The sequence below is a fragment of the Diospyros lotus genome, chromosome 5 (assembly GCF_014633365.1).
Source record: "Diospyros lotus cultivar Yz01 chromosome 5, ASM1463336v1, whole genome shotgun sequence".
In the NCBI taxonomy this organism is placed as follows: domain Eukaryota; kingdom Viridiplantae; phylum Streptophyta; class Magnoliopsida; order Ericales; family Ebenaceae; genus Diospyros; species Diospyros lotus.
In genome coordinates, this window is record NC_068342.1 from 22,761,000 (window position 1) to 22,778,114 (window position 17,115).

The 17,115-nt window shown below is 37.7% G+C and overlaps 2 protein-coding genes across 2 annotated transcripts in view; both read right to left on the reverse strand.

The window, feature by feature from the left end:
* LOC127801650 (CDPK-related kinase 3-like) overlaps positions 1 to 17,115 on the reverse strand; it is a 42,751-nt gene that overhangs the window by 24,275 nt on the left and 1,361 nt on the right. Inside the window, exons 2-5 of the mRNA XM_052336953.1 lie at positions 10,283 to 10,413; positions 9,827 to 9,868; positions 9,642 to 9,750; positions 9,363 to 9,441 (exon numbers count right to left, since the gene is read on the reverse strand). Of these exons, the coding sequence (XP_052192913.1) occupies positions 9,363 to 9,441; positions 9,642 to 9,750; positions 9,827 to 9,868; positions 10,283 to 10,413 (361 nt within the window). The remainder of the gene's footprint in view (positions 1 to 9,362; positions 9,442 to 9,641; positions 9,751 to 9,826; positions 9,869 to 10,282; positions 10,414 to 17,115) is intronic.
* Positions 3,259 to 9,242, reverse strand: LOC127801651 (uncharacterized). The gene is made up of 3 exons (XM_052336955.1): positions 5,148 to 9,242; positions 3,576 to 4,828; positions 3,259 to 3,434 (listed from the first exon to the last, which is right to left on the reverse strand). The coding sequence occupies exons 1-2, from the start codon at positions 5,830 to 5,832 to the stop codon at positions 4,791 to 4,793; spliced, it is 723 nt and encodes a 240-aa protein (XP_052192915.1). The 5' UTR covers positions 5,833 to 9,242; the 3' UTR covers positions 3,259 to 3,434; positions 3,576 to 4,790.

The following is a 17,115-nucleotide window of genomic DNA, read 5'->3' on the forward strand; positions in this document are numbered from 1 at the left end:
AATCTGATACATGTCCAACTGTGTCATAATCATGTTAACTACGTAGCCATGAAGTCCAAGAGCAACCCACAACTTCGTGTTAGGATGGATGATGACCATGCTTGGGTCAAAGGTTTCCAAGTGCCCAAGCCATATCAAGGTAGTGAACTTGACATCTCAGAATGTGTAAGGGTAGCTTCTGATGTTCAAGTCATTATTGGCTCATGGATTGGAAGGCTGAGTTTTACTGTGGTGTCCTTGGACAACTTTGATGTCAACCTTAGCACTGACTTCTGCCAAGTTGCCAAAGCTGTTGTTATTTAGCATTTGGGTGGACTTTTCATCATAGATGAGAGAAGTCATTGTTTCATTCTAGAGGTGACTTCAGATAGAGGCAGCATGTCAGCCATTCAGGTGGAGAATGGGCTGAAGAAGGGGGGGAAACCTTTCTAACTGCAGTGGTGGAGGAGGAGCCCAGCGATAGGGAGGAGATTCCCCTGAAAATAGCCAAGCTTCTGGAGGAATATGTCAATGTGATGCCTCCAGAGCTCCCCAAGAGTTTGCCTTTACAGCGTGCCACTGATCACCATATTGACCTGCTGCCAAGCATGAAGCCTCTAGCTTACGCACTATATTGCATGCCTCCTTTGGAATATGGTTGTAGTTTAAGAAAGCAAAAGATATTGCATGCCTCCTTTGGAATATGGTTGTAGTTTAAGAAAGCAAAAGATGGCTCATTTATGTATTTATATAGACTACAAGGCCTTGAATAAAATCACAATGAAGAACAAATACCCAATCCCACTGACAGCAAACTTGTTCAACAAGTTGGCCCAAGCCTCTTACTTCACCAACGTAGATCTTAACTCTGGGTACTGACAGGTTAGGATTGCAGAAGAGGGAAAATGACTTGTAACTCAGTATGGTGCTTATGAGTTTTTATTCATGCCTTCGGGTTGACTAATACCCCTGCTACCTTTTGTATATGATGAATAATGTTATGAATGAATATATTGATCAATTTCCTGATGATATTGTAATTTATAGTGGGTCCTTGGAGGATCACATAGTCCATTTGGGAAAGATTCTTGATCGCTTGGGAGGGGAACCAGTGTCAAGAAGGAAAAGTGCAAGTTTGCTTGTGAGGAGTGATGTTCTTGGGTCATTAAGCCAGCCAAGGTCGGGTGCATATAGATGAAAGTAAGGCAATGGCCTGGCCAACCCCTACCAAAGTCACCTTATTGAGAATCTTCTTGGGTTTGACAAATTAGTACTGAAAATTCATCCAAAGGTATGAAAAAAGGTGGCCCAAATCCAATGAGACCTTCTAAAGGACACCCTTGGAGATGGACTGAGGCATGCCACGAAGCCTTTGACAGGCTTAAGGTTGCAATGGCCAATACTGCTTAGTTTTGTTACAACTTGCATAGATATTCAGCTATATGACAAAGTTCCTTCAAGTTGGACTTATGATGAAAACACATGATGTAGACAAGGCTCCCTCCGGTGGAATGAGTCCAACAGCACACAACTATGTACAGGACAAGCAGGAGATTCTTAAGAAGGCCCAAGATAACCTGAACAAGGTAGTCAGACGCATGAAAAAGTATGCTGGTAAAAGACAAAGAGGTGGAGTTCCAAGTGGAGGGCAAACTCAAGCTGAAGTTCACACCTTAGCTGATGAGGAGACCTTGAGCCAAGGTAGAACATTGTGGATTGATGCTTAAATATGATGTGACATTTGAGGTGGTAAAGTAGGTTTTGTGGCATACAGACTCAAATTGCCTGACAGGCTGAAGGCTCACCCTACAATCCATGTTAATTTTCTATATCCATTTTGTTAAGTTATGAGAATAAAATAATCCGTGTATTCCACTAAGCGTACAATATAAGAGTATATATATAAGTATTTAAAGTTAATTACACTATTACACCTTACTTATCTTATTTAACACTCCCTCTCAAGCTGGAGCATATATATTGAGCATGCCCAACTTGATACAAATATAATTCACACGAGAATCTCTAAAGTGACATGGTGAGTAAATCAGCCAATTGAACATTGGAACCCACATATGTTGTAACTGTATCTCCAGAAATCACCTTTTCTCCAACAAAATGGCAATCAATTTCAATATACTTGGTTCTCTCGTGAAACACAGGATTAGAAGCAATATGCATTGCAGCTTGATTGTCACAAACCAACTGCATAGGCTTAACCTGTGTAACTCCTAACTCCTCAATTAATTGTTTCAACCACACTAGCGTTACGACCATTGCCCTATATTCAACTTCTACACTGGATCTAGCGACAACAGTTTGCTTCTTACTTTTCCAAGAGACTAAGTTTTCACCCACAAATACACAATATCTAGATGTGGATCGCCTGTCACTAGGTGATCCTGCCCAATCAGCATCTGTATATCCCACAATCTAGCTGTGCCCATAATTTTGATATAATACACCCCAATCAGGGGCAGCCTTAATATATCGAAAAATATGAATCACTGCATCCACTGCTATCACAAGGTGAATCCAAGAACTGACTTACCACACTCACAGCAAATGAAATATTAGGACGAGTGACTGTGAGGTAATTAAGTTTTTCAACTAGTCGACGGTAGCGCCCAAGATCAAAGAGAGGCTCCCCCTATCTCGGTAACAGCTTGATATTTGGATCCATAGGGGTATCTATGGGCTTACATCCAAGCAATCTTGTCTCCTCTAGCACATCTAAGGCATACTTCCTTTGAGAAATATAGATGCCTTGCTTTGACCGAGCTACCTCAATGCCCAAAAAATATTTCAAATGACTCAGATCCTTAGTTTGAAACTGTTGATGAAGCCTTCGATTAAGTGATGCCAACATCATCATCCCCTGTAAGTACTATATCATCAACATATAACACTAGAAGAATGTGGCGGCCAGATTGAGAACGATAAAACACAAAATGATCAACTTCACTCCGAGTTAACCCAAACTTAAGAACAGCTGAACTGAGTCGACCAAACCAAGCTTGAGGAGACTGTTTTAAACCGTATAGAGATTTCCGAAGACGACACACTAGCCCAGACTCCCCCTAAGCAACAAAGCCAAGAGGTTGCTCCACATACACCTCTTCCTGTAAATCGTCATGAAGGAAGGCATTTTTTATGTCTAATTGATGAAGAGGCTAGTGAAACATAGCATCAAGAGATAAGAATAGGCAAACAGAGGAGATCTTAGCAACAGGAGAAAATGCATCGCCATAATCAAGACCAAAAACCTGAGTGTAGCCTTTGGCAACAAGTTGAGCCTTAAGACGATCAATCCGGCCGTCAGGGCCAACTTTAACAGTGTAAACCCAGCAACAACCAACAGTAGACTTACCCTTGGGAAGAGATACCAAGTCCCAAGTCCCAAGTCTCGGTGGAATGTAAAGCAAACATTTCTTCAACCATAGCAGCCCGCCACCCTGGATGGGAAAGAGCTTCGAGAACAGATTTAGGTAGAGAAACAGAAGATAAAGGCGAAACGAAAACAAAATATCCAAGGGACAAAGAATCATAACTAACAAAGTGTGAAATGGGATGGAAAGTGGTGCGATGACGAGTACCTTTATGAAGAGCAATAGGTAAGTCAAGATCAGAAGCCGAAGGCGACGAACCAGAGGAGGAAGAGCTAACCAGCACAGAGGATGAGTCAAGAGATGGCTCCCTCGGACTAGTGATGACAGGCAGTGCTGGTTGGGCCACAGTCTGTGGACGCCGTTGATAGACCTGAAGATTGGGGCGATCAAGGCGAGAGGTAATGGGGGGTGGAGATGGAGATAATGAAAGGTCAAGAAAAGGAACAGGCAAAGGTAAGCCAGCAGACACGAACTCGAAGACCTCAGACGAAGAGGGAAAATAAGGAGATGACTCAAAGAAGATAACATCTGCTAAAACAAAATATCGAGTGAATTGAAAAGAGTGGCAACGATACCCCTTCTGAAGGCGAGAATAACCTTAGAAAGACACATTTGATGAAACGAGCAGAGAGCTTATCACGACCTAGGGCAAAATGGTGAACAAAGCAAGTACTCCCAAAGACACAAGAGGGGAGAGAATATAAGTCAACTCGAGGAAAAAGAACAGAATCAGGAATCTGGTCATTAAGGACAGAAGATGGCATGCGGTTAATTAAGTAACATGCAGTTAAGACAGCATCACCCAAAAATTGAATCGGAACATGCATATGAAGAAGGAGCGTGCGAGCTGTCTCAATTAAATGACGATTCTTGCATTCAGCCACCCCATTTTGTTGTAAGGTTCCAGGACACGAAGTTTGGTGAAGAATCCCATTAGATGCCATATAAGATTTAAATGGGAGAGACAAATATTCAATAGCATTATCACTACGAAGAACACGGATAGGCAAATTAAATTGAGTTCTAATTTCAGTACAAAATGTAGTGAATACTGAAAATAATTCTGAACGCGTTTTCATTAAATATAGCCATGTAGTGCGAGAGAAATCATCAGTAAATGTTACAAAATACCGAAAACCGTCTTTTGAACTAACATGACTGGGACCCCATACATCTGAATGGACTACTAAAAAAAGAGAACTAACACGTTTATTGCATGTACTTGGGAAAGAACTACGACTATGTTTCCCAAGTTGACAAGACTCACACTCTAAGGAAGAAATATGAGAAAGACTGGGAACCATCTTCTTGAGATTTGGAAGAGATGGGTGCCCCAGTCGACAATGGACCTATAGTGGGGAAGTAGTCATCGTGCACGCCACTGAGGAAGTAGGGGAAGATAGATAGTAGAGGCCATGAGACTCAAGCCCCGTGCCAATCGTCCGTCCGATCCTCCAATCCTGCACAAGAACATAATCAGACAAAAAAGTTATAGAGCAATTAAGATTATGAGTGAGTTGACAGAGAGCAAATTAAAGGAACATTGTGGTAAGTGGAAAATAGATGACAATGGTAAAGTAGGGAGAGGTGATGCTGTGCCAATACCCGTGATTGAGGCTTGAGAGCCATCAATCAATGTAACAGGAGGTAGAGACTGCAAAGGTTGAATATGAGATAAGAGAGAACAATTATCAAACATGTGATTAGTAGCACCAGAGTAGAAGATCCATGGGCCAAGAGAGGATGAGGAGGACTTAGTAAAACAAGCAGTAGGGTTACCGGTGTCAGCAAGGGACGTGATAGGTGAAGTAGCCTGTTGTGCTGCCCGGAACTGAGCATACTCCCCCTCAGAGATAGTCACTGGTGAGGAATCACTGGGTGTGAGAGATGTCTGACCCTCTGAAGTACCAACAACCATATTAGCAGTACTGGCTGCCTGAGGTGGACGACCATGTAGGTGATAGCAGGTCTCTCTAGTGTGACCAAGACGATTACAATAGAAGCACTGGGGCCGAGCACGACCACCACGATAACCACGATCAGTCGAGGTCATAACAAGGGCGGAGTGATCTCCAGGTATGGACATGCCATGATCAGCAGTAACAGAAGAGGCTCTAAGTAGCCTGGCAAATACCTTTGTCAAAGGTGGGAGAGAAGCAGTGTCGAGAATCTGTGTCTTAACGGATTCGAGCTCTGGGCGAATTCCATAAAGACAGAGGACAATAAACATGTGATCACGCTGTTGCTGTTGTTTCTTGATATCTGTATCAAATGGCATCAACTCATTAAAATCAATAATAGAAACTTGGAGTTTACCCAAATACGTGGTCATATCCAAATCAGTCTGTCGTAGATTGAACAAAGCACTAATCACGTCATAAATACGAGTGATGTCACTCGTATACAGCTCACAAGCCCGAGTCCATAGGGCACTACACTCCCGAAGAGGTCGAAATATCAGCATCAAAGTCAGCTCAATAGTCTGCCACAATAAAATCAGTAACTAGGCATCCACCTTCCGCCAAAGAGGTTGATCTCCCTCAAGAATAGTTGAAATAGTCTTTGATAAATGATCCTCAAGACCATGTCCAAGAAACCAAATCTCAACTGCAGATGACCAAGCGAAATAATTCTGTCCACTCAACTTCTTCGTGGCAATAACTAGTGTGCCCGAAAAATGAGGAATGGTTACAGGTGTGGACATGGTGGAGCGGCTTGTGGATGAAGAGTGTGCTAGAGATGAAGACATTGTGCAGAAAACACAACAGATCCAGAGCAGGTCGGGTTGTACGTTCAAGGAGAAGGCAGAACAAATCTAGAACAACAGTAGCTAGATCTAGGGTTGGCTGGGAAGAGGATGGCCGAATTTGGACCAGCGAGGCGACGGCAACCGGTGATCAGAGAAACCACCGCAACATGCTATTACCAGCAAATTTCCCACCGAGGACCATTTCTAATCCAATCTTGCCTGGTGATGGAATTCTCCCTCAAGCTTCCGAATTGGAATCTCTACCAAGATTTGTTTCTGATCCAATTTTGCCCAATGATGGATTTCCTACAATTTTAGGAGTGCAACAGGCTAAAGAGCTCTCGATCGTAGACCCAACCGTTCCAGTAAGAGGCAATTCTCAAACCTCTACTTACGCTCCCGCACCAAGACTAGAAATACCAGTTTTCGACGGATTGAAACCAAGGTGGTGGATTTGTAGATGTGAGAGATTTTTTCAGTTTTACAATGTAGCAAAAGGACAGAAAATTAATCCAGCAGCAGCCTACCTTAGTGATACGGCAAATTCATGGTACTAAGGTTAGCTTTAGACAAGGAGATTTGAGGTCAACTGGGCTAAATTTGCAAAAGACCTGTGTGAACATTTTGGAGAGAATTCTATGACAAATGTGATTCAAGAATTTAATAAATTGAGATAGAAAGGATCAGTGGTTGACTATCAAATTCGATTTGAGGACTTAAGGTCTTTGATGTGGAGTTCACAGCCAGCGCTAACAGAGCATTATTTTGTGCCCATCTTCATTAGCAACCTTAAGGATGAGTTGAGGCTGATGGTCAAGATGATGTAGCTAGTGACAATGAAGCAAGTTGCTGAGAAGGCAAAGTTACAGGAGCTTGCATTGGAAGCGATTTTCAACAAGAACACGATCGCAACGGTAACTCAACATTCGTTCTATCAACCATTGGAGTGGAATCAAGTAAATGTGAATTCTAAGGTTTATCCAAGCCCTAATGTAGCCAAACCATCTACCATGGAGCAAAGAAGGAAATTAGGATCATGTTATAAGTGTGGAGATAAATTCAAACCCAGCCACCGATATCGAAGACAATTATTGAACATGGAAGGAGTGGAGAACGAAAACAATGGAGAAGAAGCAGCAGAAATTGGGTGACAAAGAAGACACAGTTGTAATAAGTTTCTTGGGGACAAGAAACCTCTCAAAAAAAAGGGGGAATTGTCATGACCCCAAGGGCATTAGTAGTAATTGTTCTTTTGTGTGTATTTTCCCTTAGTTGTACATTAGGCTGTGTAATGTGTGCTTCGTTGTTAGTTTGTTAATAACTGCAGTTGTTAAGTTGCTAATAACTACATGGATATAACAGCCTATAAATAAGCTGTAGAATAGAGAATAAGGAGCTAAAGATTGAATGAAACCAAATCTATTTTCCCTCTCAATTCTTCTCTCCCTCTCTGATGTCTAAACCTTCCCCCTTTTCTTCTCATTTTCTCCCACTTTCTGTTCTTTTTTCCCCCTCCCTTTTGTTCTTTCTTTCTCAATTTCCTCCAAATCCCATTCTAAACCCTAGGAAAACCTAGGGCCATGACACATAGATTAGCTCAAACAAAGTGCTACAACTTGGTGCCATTAGAAGGCAAAAAAATTGTGCTCATTTCAGCCCTATGACAACAAGCATCTCTATACTTGAGGAGGAATCCCAGATTATCTCCTAACTATTTTGATAATTAAAGGTGTTCGAAACAATATCAATACTGGCCTACAAGTAGGAGTTATCCATTCAACATTCCATGTGAATAAGGAGCTCATACAAAAACATCTCAATTAGCTTTTTGTGGAGAGAAGAATGTGGGGTTCCCAACTAGTCTACATGCAATATTAGAACGAAATATGTAGAAAAATAGTGGTTTCATTGGTAGATTGGCATTTTACTCAAGCTACATAGAGAGATCTTCAACAGATGATGAAGCAATTACCCCATGCCCTTGAACACAAGAACCAAATTTATTTGGCAAGGGAGGACACAAATAGGTCTAACATGAATTGCATGCATATGCACAATATAGCATTGCAAATATCAGTGACACTAAAGTAGTGTTTGTTAAAATGAGCAAGATAAAGGAGTATTAAGATAAGGCCGGAATGCTTTCTGAACTAAGATATGGAATGGTCAAGATAAGACTGGGAAATATTCCAAAATTTTTATCAAACTGTTTCTTAAATTTTTTGGAATGCACTAGAGGACACAAACATCATTTTTTTCTTATTTGTAAAAACCAAGATATGCTTATCTTGAGAGGGAGGGGGGGAGGGATAAGCATATCTGAAAAAATCAAGTTAAGAAGTCATGTGACTTCTTTTCCAATGGTCACCAGATAAATTTAACAAACACGTTGGAAAGGACAAACATTCGGAATACTTCTCACATCTAACATTTTCCACCCCATATCTTGGTTAAGAAACATTACCTAAATGTATAGTAGAAGCTAGATGGTAGATTAGTTTTCTCATGACAGCAAGCAGTTTGTGTGTTGCAGGCATATTCCAAGTAGTAATAGATATCCAAAGTCTGGTAGTGTTTAACTTACAAGAGCACTTGAAGTTTTATTTAACATCTCCTACTGTCTGGCATTTCATGTTAGAAGCTTGAAGGAAGAGCATCCCCAATTCAAGAGGATCCCTGCTTTGCAAGGGTCAGGGGAGGATTGTATTTGTATGCAGTCTTCCCTTGCTCTTTCTTCAAAGAGAATAAGCAACATTTCTCTTCTGGCTAACCAAGACAACACTTTAACAACAGACGTATTTTGATTCTCACTTTTCAGCAACCAAGTCAACTCTTCTTACCCTATACAATACTTCCTAGCCCCCATTCCTACCAGGATGTTCACTTCCCCTCTCCACAATAACAAAACAGAGAGGTATACTGATTATACAACAATCATATAAACTGGCTAAGCAAGGTAAGTGCATGTTGAACAAAATCAAAATCCACTCAATTATGCCTGCAAATGTTCAAGGCAGCATCACATTTTGTGATGCAAACACGAAGGAAATAAACTTACTGACAAACAATATAAAGAAAAGACAACAATTATATGAAACCAGTGCGATATGATAAGAACTCATCATTCTTTTAGGACATGTGATAGGTTTAAATTGAATTGTGTTAAGAGTGACAAATTGATACTTACAAGAATATCTAACTAATATAACAAAAAAAAAAAACTTAGAATGATCTGCAGCTTTTACCAGTTCTGATGAAGTCAGAAAGACCAAAATCGATGAGCTTCATGTCAGCATCTTCATTTCTAGAAGTGAATAGAAAATTCTGTAATGCAGGCAATTAAAGAAACATTAATAATGCAGAAAACGGACGAAACATTAATAATGCAGAAAACGGACGGGAAAGAATTTGCAATGTAACATATACTAGTTCAAGGATTAGTGAAAGCAACAGATTATGGTTCTTATTTGGAAAATATCCTGATAATGAAAAATATAAAGATGTCAAGTTCAAGAAGCAATAACCTCAGGCTTCAAGTCACGATGAACCACGCCTTGGAGATGACAAAAGGCAACCACGCTTAAAATTTGCACAACAATAAGTTTTGCATCATCTTCTGTGTATCTACCACCTCTGTAGCCATGGAAAAGTACAAGATTTCAATTCATAGGTACCAAGAATTACATTATTATCAACTCTTCCCTGTTACCTTGACAATATTTTGTCGAGTAGTTCTCCACCTTCACACAATCTGATAACCAAATAAAATTTGCATGAGAACCCTAAATGAAGCTTAACTCGAAATATATATACGTGTGTGGGTGGGTGAGCTACTAAAGGCAGGTTTCAGAACTTTTGATCACTAAACAATATTGAGGTCAGCAAATAATTTCAACATTATCAGGAACGGCAAAGTAGATATCAAACAATAATACAATCAATAGGAACATATTCAAGAGGAAAAGAAGAGAAATATCCTGAGAGAAATGAGGTCTCATCATCTGCTTTATTTCATTTAATACGTGTTTTATGATTCTAGTATAAACCAAAAGAAAAGAATTAATAATTTGTGAATACCTATATATTACAATCGTGAACAACAGAAAACAACTAATCTCAATGAATAAATCCATAAGACAATGAATGGAGGCAAGAGATGACATACTCCATAACTATGTACACATTGTTCGCATCCTCACATGCATCATAGAATCTGATCAGATGCTTATGCCCTGATAGAGCTTTCAATATTTTCACTTCTCTACGGACATCTTCAATTGAGATGGCTGTTGTCATCTGCAAAATAAACCTTGTTTTGATACATATGATGTTCTATTGAAACATAACAAGGTAAAGGAAGTGCCACAAATAATGGAATTCACAAATTGAAAGCAAAGAAAATAAACATACAGGAATTAGAGAGTTCAAGATTTTCTATTAATGCTGTTATTTTATAGAAAACAAGTCCATTCATCATTTGTACACAAAACAAAATCCACCCAGTGGAACTAAGGCTTGTGATTGTTGTTGTATTTGTACACAAAACTAAAGGAAAAAATATGATAAGGTAACTCTTTCGTTCTCTTTGTTTCAAACCAATTCACCTCTAGGAAAGAGAGAATGAAGTTAAATTGCATAATTGTTCACAAGATTACAGAAAGGTATGACCAAGGCAGGTTATCTGACACCCTAGTAGTGCCTCATCTGAAAAATATAGGATCTTGGCCATATAATTGTAAGGATTGAAATGATATCAAATTCAGAAAAAGACAAAAGGCTTTCCTCCTCGTGCTCATTGGTAAAAAAACCACTTAAGATAGCTCTCATAACAATATTTTCAAGACATTCAACCACAGAGAATGGCCAGACGATGTTTGATCTGGTGATAAAAAGCTAACATAGAGCATATATGGCATGTTACATGACACACATATCACAAAACCACCATGGTACCTAAGAATTCAATACCACCACTAGCATTCCACAAGAGTACTACAATCTATCTCTACTGCTTGCTTGATGTGGTCTGACACTGCAAAAATGCTGCCTTTTTATGGCAAAGATGTGGTCTGACACTACACTGTGAGAGGTGCCAATTGGCAAAGATTGAAGAACAACAAGTATGGATATGAAGAAGTATGATCAAACTAACAGTAACCTAAATTGTTTTGTCAGATGTTGATGCACATCCTAAAAGCACTGGTGAGGATGTTATAACAGCATCAAGCTAAATCCAATTGAATTTCCCCTGTACTCACAGGGCCTTAAAAGGACTAAAATCATGAATGTGTACTAGTGCAGTCATTTTGTCCACTCATTCATGGATAAATTATCTCATCTCATCCTGAACTAATACTTATTCTGGTTTCAGCCAATATAATCTGTTCCACCTTCCATGTATTCTAGTGTTAATAACTTAATATCATCCATCTTGAAATTGTCATTTCAACCAAACAACATAAATGGAGGTACAGAATCAAGATGAAACTATAATTTATTTATTGCTTTAATTCATGTGGAAAAGAAAATGTTCCAGTCATCTGGTAAGCAACCTAAAGAATTTGAAAGCACGTAATATTTGAAAGGAAAAAAAATGTATTAAAAGCTTGATTATAACCAACTTATTGCTATATGCATGTGTATGATTTATTGTGTTCTGACGGCAAATCAGAATTGCAGATAGATGCAGCACCCCATCTCCATCCTTTTTTATTCTCTCTTTTTTGGATAAGTGAAGCAATTGCATAAACAAAGATGCCAAAAGGTGGCAAACCCGTATAATAAAGGCGGATAAAAAAACCTCAAAACCATATCTATCTACAATAGAGGTCACGTAAAAAAAAGGAAGAGAAAGAAGAAAAAACAAAGAGCCTGTTCAGTTTTGCTATGCTTTCAAAGCACAATTGTTTGTTTAAAAAGTTTTAGAAAAAGTGTTTCATACAACTTTGATTTTAAACCAAGGATGCTTCTTCTAAAAGACAAGGGACCTGGAGCTTTATATAAAAGGCAAAACAGCTTATAGTGGGACCCCCACTTATGACTTCTTTTTTACCAACTAAGAAGAAGCATAGGATTGCACTAAATTACCAAACAGTACTTTCATTAATGCTGCTTTCATAGCATAGCACAAAAAAGCACAACACACCACAACAGCAACAGCACAACAATACCGAGCAGGCCCGAAAAAGGGTATTCTGTATATCAAACACAAAAGGGGAGGGGGAGGAGGGAGGGAACAATCCTTGTCCCCTTCAAAATAAATGCAAGGAATTTACAACACCTTCAAACGCTCTCCTTTTTTGTATGCACCAAATGTACCACATCAGCCAAAGAGGGTAAGGTTCCACAATAGACAAATTACTCCTCAAGCAATTCCTTGCCCAATAATGTAGCAAATCACCTAAGAAACATGCAACGACAAATCAAGCCTTAATCTCACTAGGTGAAATTTGCTGCATGAATTCTATCCCACCAATTATCTCCATATATGGCCATATCTTTTGTAAGACAAATAAGTCATATTATACCTAAGTGTTTCTTGCCAAAGATATGGCCATATCTTCCTCTTCCTCTTGTACTAAACACTTATTCCATTCCATCTATTCTGCTCACATGAGGCTTTATCGATCTTTTTCTCGCATAACTAACCCATCTTAATCAATATCTCGTCTTATCTTCAATACAAGTCACTCCGACCTTATTACAAATAACCTAATTTCAAAGTTTATATAAACTGGCAAAAAAATAATAATGATCATCTCATTTCTAGTTCTATCCTTTATGTATAGACGCATATCCATCATAACATTTCCGTCTCGATTACGCTCATATTTTGTACAAGTTGGTGTTTTACTGCCCAATATTTTGTGTCATACAATGAAACTAATCTTATACCCATTGATGTGGAATATCCAAAAAGTAGAGAGAGATTAAATATGAGTGAGATCCGAGGAGAGAATTAAATTCAATGTCAATTAAAACCCTAATCTTTGATTGCATCATAAACCTATTTATAGAATGAAATACTAACTAAAATATAATTACCCCAACTACAATAATCTTAACAAAATAAACCAAAAAAATCTAAAAATCTATATAAAATAAGATAGATAACTAAATATCCTCTCATAATTACCCTTGTTATAATGATCCTAACAAAAGTCATAAAACTCAAAACCTAAAATCCTAAATATCACATGAAATTTAATAATCCTAATATCTAAATAACTCATCCTATAAAATTTTCCTTTTAAACGTAAAAGAATGTTAGTATCACATAAGACACCAAATCACTTTCCATTTTAATGATCTTGCCTTAATTTTATGGGTAAACTCCTCATTACTCTCTACATCGTTTTGGATAATTAATGCAAGATATCTTAACATCACCTCAAAACACCAAATAAAGAAAGAAAGAAAGAAAGAAAGAAAGAGGACAGAAAGAAACAGGTTTCACAAATGCCAAACTACTAAGTCGTGAAGAAGGATATGATCCTCTAACTCCCTCCCTTGGACAAGAAGCACCAGTCAGAGACAATGTGCCTTCTTTTCCTCATGTGAGAATGGAGTTAGGTGTCACCACCACAAAAAGAAACTCGCTCTAGGATACACTCTCACCTTCTAAATAGCATTCCATGGACAGGTTAACACCCCCACTCCACTTAGCACCTCATAGAAGGAATGGACTACAAATGCCCCTCTCATTGATGCCTATTATACCCAACTATCATCCCACTATCTAAAAAGGGAAACCCAAAAGAAAGTAATAAGAAGTCAAGCTCTAGGTCCAAAAAATTGTGGCTAAATCGAGTTGACCAAACAAAACTATCCTAGGTTCATAGAGTAATAACCTCTCACAGTAGCCTCTCTATCCCTACCAATAGCAAAGTCATCTAGCAAAGCTCTGCAGAAAGGCCAATGCCCACACATCCTCCATCCTTTTAACTAAAACGCATAGTTAAAATTATCTGCCAAATATCTCTTAGTCAAGAATTTTCACAATTTCTGAAATATCACTCTCATTTTGTGAATTCACGGCCCAAAGCCACTCTATGCATACTTCATGGAGGAGTTCTACTCAAACCTTAGTCAAATGCATAACAAACAAGTTTGTGTTACAAGATCCACTTAAGCACACGCCAATTGCCCATCAAACAAATATACTTTGAACTTCTCCCAAATATTCCAATCCTTCAAACTGATAGCAGATAATGGAAGTACTCTTGAAAGCAAGCCTATTGTTACTATAACAGAGAAGGCACACACATCAGGACCTTATGGCCGATGGCACTGCCCTGCACATCATGATTCTTTCCTCCAAAAATCAACCCCCCATCTTCCAAAAAATGACAAAATGATGTTGTACAGAAACACATACTGAGACCATTCTTCTATGCTTCAGCAAAAATTTATGTTCACCTTGATAGCAAAATAGCTTCTGTGTGTCCAGTCTAGTATTACTTTCAACAATTCAAAGCTAACTAGCACAAGTACAGACTTATAATGTACAAGCGTATAAGACATGAACACAACAAAATAATAAATTATTTGCATAAGCAACTCACATTTTACAAATAAGAAATAAGTGTGTTCAAAAGGTTCATATGTAATTTAGAGAACTCTATTCACAAAAAGGTTAATGTAGGGAGGACTAATAAATATAAATCTGCATTGTTGTTATTTCACAAACAATTTGACTTGCTTGTTAAACATATAATTTGTTTCAAGTCATAGACACATAAAAACCCCTCGTTTGATACAGGTATTGTCTAGGTTTTCCTAAAGTATCTTGTAATAAAAAATAAATAAATCAAATCAAAGTAAGAATGAAAAGTAATAATATGATGCATCTGAATGAGTTTTCAACATGCATTTGGAGACATCCATCAAATGTCAATGACTAATATGTTGTGGGACATCCATAAAAGTGCTTGCCATTGCTACCAAGGCTTGGCCTCAGGCAACATTACAAATACAGATACAAGAAGGAACACAGAAACAAATATAATACAACAATCCAGACAAAAATATATATATATATGGATACATCAAAGGTACAACAAAATAAATAAATCAAATATGTAAATAAATAAATGTATATATTTTGCTTGTGTTGTTTGTAAACAGAATAACTAAAAAGAATTAAAAATGTATAAGAAGAACAATTAGTCTAATGTAAAAATACAATTTCAACCTATAATACTATTATCATATAAACTATTGAAAAAATTCACCAATTCAACATAAATATAAATATTAAAGCCATAATGACAATGATATGAACAACGTACAAAAGAAAATAATTTTTTTTGAAGTACCAATTAAACTTTGTGTTCTTTATTCCACATCCAAAATTTTAACCTCAACAACATTCTAAAAACTCTATTAGATATCCCATCACATCCTCAGGAACATCCAACTACACACATGTCATTCACAAGTCCAAACCATGGACATTTATGTCCATAACGAGGTATAAATTCTTTTTAAAATACTAATAATAAGAATAATTAATTTTAGTGTCCAATATGCATTCCAGGGTATATAACAAGTACACATTACATTTACATCAGACACAGATATCGAAACTTATATGAGGCATCTGAGCTTCCTATGCGGATATGTTTTTTTTTTTTTTTGGGTTTCAAAAAGTGTTTGCCCCTTTATAAAGACATTGTTTGATTGATAATTACTCATAAAAAAATAAATAGATAACCAATGTTATGGCTTTAAATATTGCCAATTAGATATAACTTAGCTTCAACTATCAATGGCATGTGCCTCTCAACCTTTACCAACTACAAGCACAATGCATATGGTAAGTATGTTATGAATTTTCTGTGTCCATTTTACTCTATCTGCCGATAACCACTTCCAATAATCAGCCCCCCATGCATTGTCGTATTGGCATTTAGAGACCATGAATATCTAAGGAACATACTCTAAGGACAGGTTTTAATGCCGATTACGGACTTTAAATACCTATAAGACAAGCTAAGGAAGTTTTATCAAGCCAAACATGAACAGAAAATGCCAAATAACTCACAGACATGACCGTACTTATCGCTTTAACCACTTTGATTCAAGCAGATGACAATGTCATAATTGCAGTGCAATCTAAATTTATGAGCCTCTTCATTAAAAATAGCTGATATTTTCTATCAACATTTGTTAGCATGCATGTTCTCTAACAAATAGGAAATTCTTATTCAGACATACAGTTAGTTGTTATACCCTCTTTTGAGAAACCAAGGGAGCTAAAAGACAATTCTTTAACCAGAAGCAAGCACTTTGAGTCAGTGCTATTTTCTGCCTTCCATAAGCATAACCCAACAATGGATGCACGTGGCTTAACCTTTTTTTTTTTTTTTTTCCCTGCACAAGTGCATAAAGCGCAGACGAGGAATTTTTGCAAATAAACCAAAAAAGAAGGTAATGCCATAAACATGCTACTTATGCATTGTTTACATCTATATATGTAAATATTTCCTTTTTTGTTGTGACAATGAGTCCTCAATTAATCATAAGTTATAAAATAATTGTACAGTTCAGATTGATAAAAATTTCTTCTTAGATAGATTGATTTTTTTTTCTCCAATTTCTTTCTTTTTTTTTCCCCTGTAGATATGCTAGATCAATAATCTGGTTGCTTCTCACCTCTCTAAATATTATATCACTGGTAGCATGCAAATATTTGATTAAGAAAAAGTCAAGTTTTAGAAATGTAATCATTAGCCAATGAAAGAAGTAGTTACACAAGTAGAATTGCATGGAAATCGATTTTGTAGTTTGATGAATTCAAATTTACAAGGCTATCAGAGACAGTCCTAGAGATTGCCTCTGAGTCATAAGTGCATGACTCCAGCCACATTATCAAGCCAATGCTTGATCAAATTTTACTTTTTCTTGCTTTTTTGGCCCCCTTTTCCTACACCTAATATGGAACGAGTCAACAGCATGCACTTCCCAAGAAGAGACTCAAGACAACTAAATTCTTCA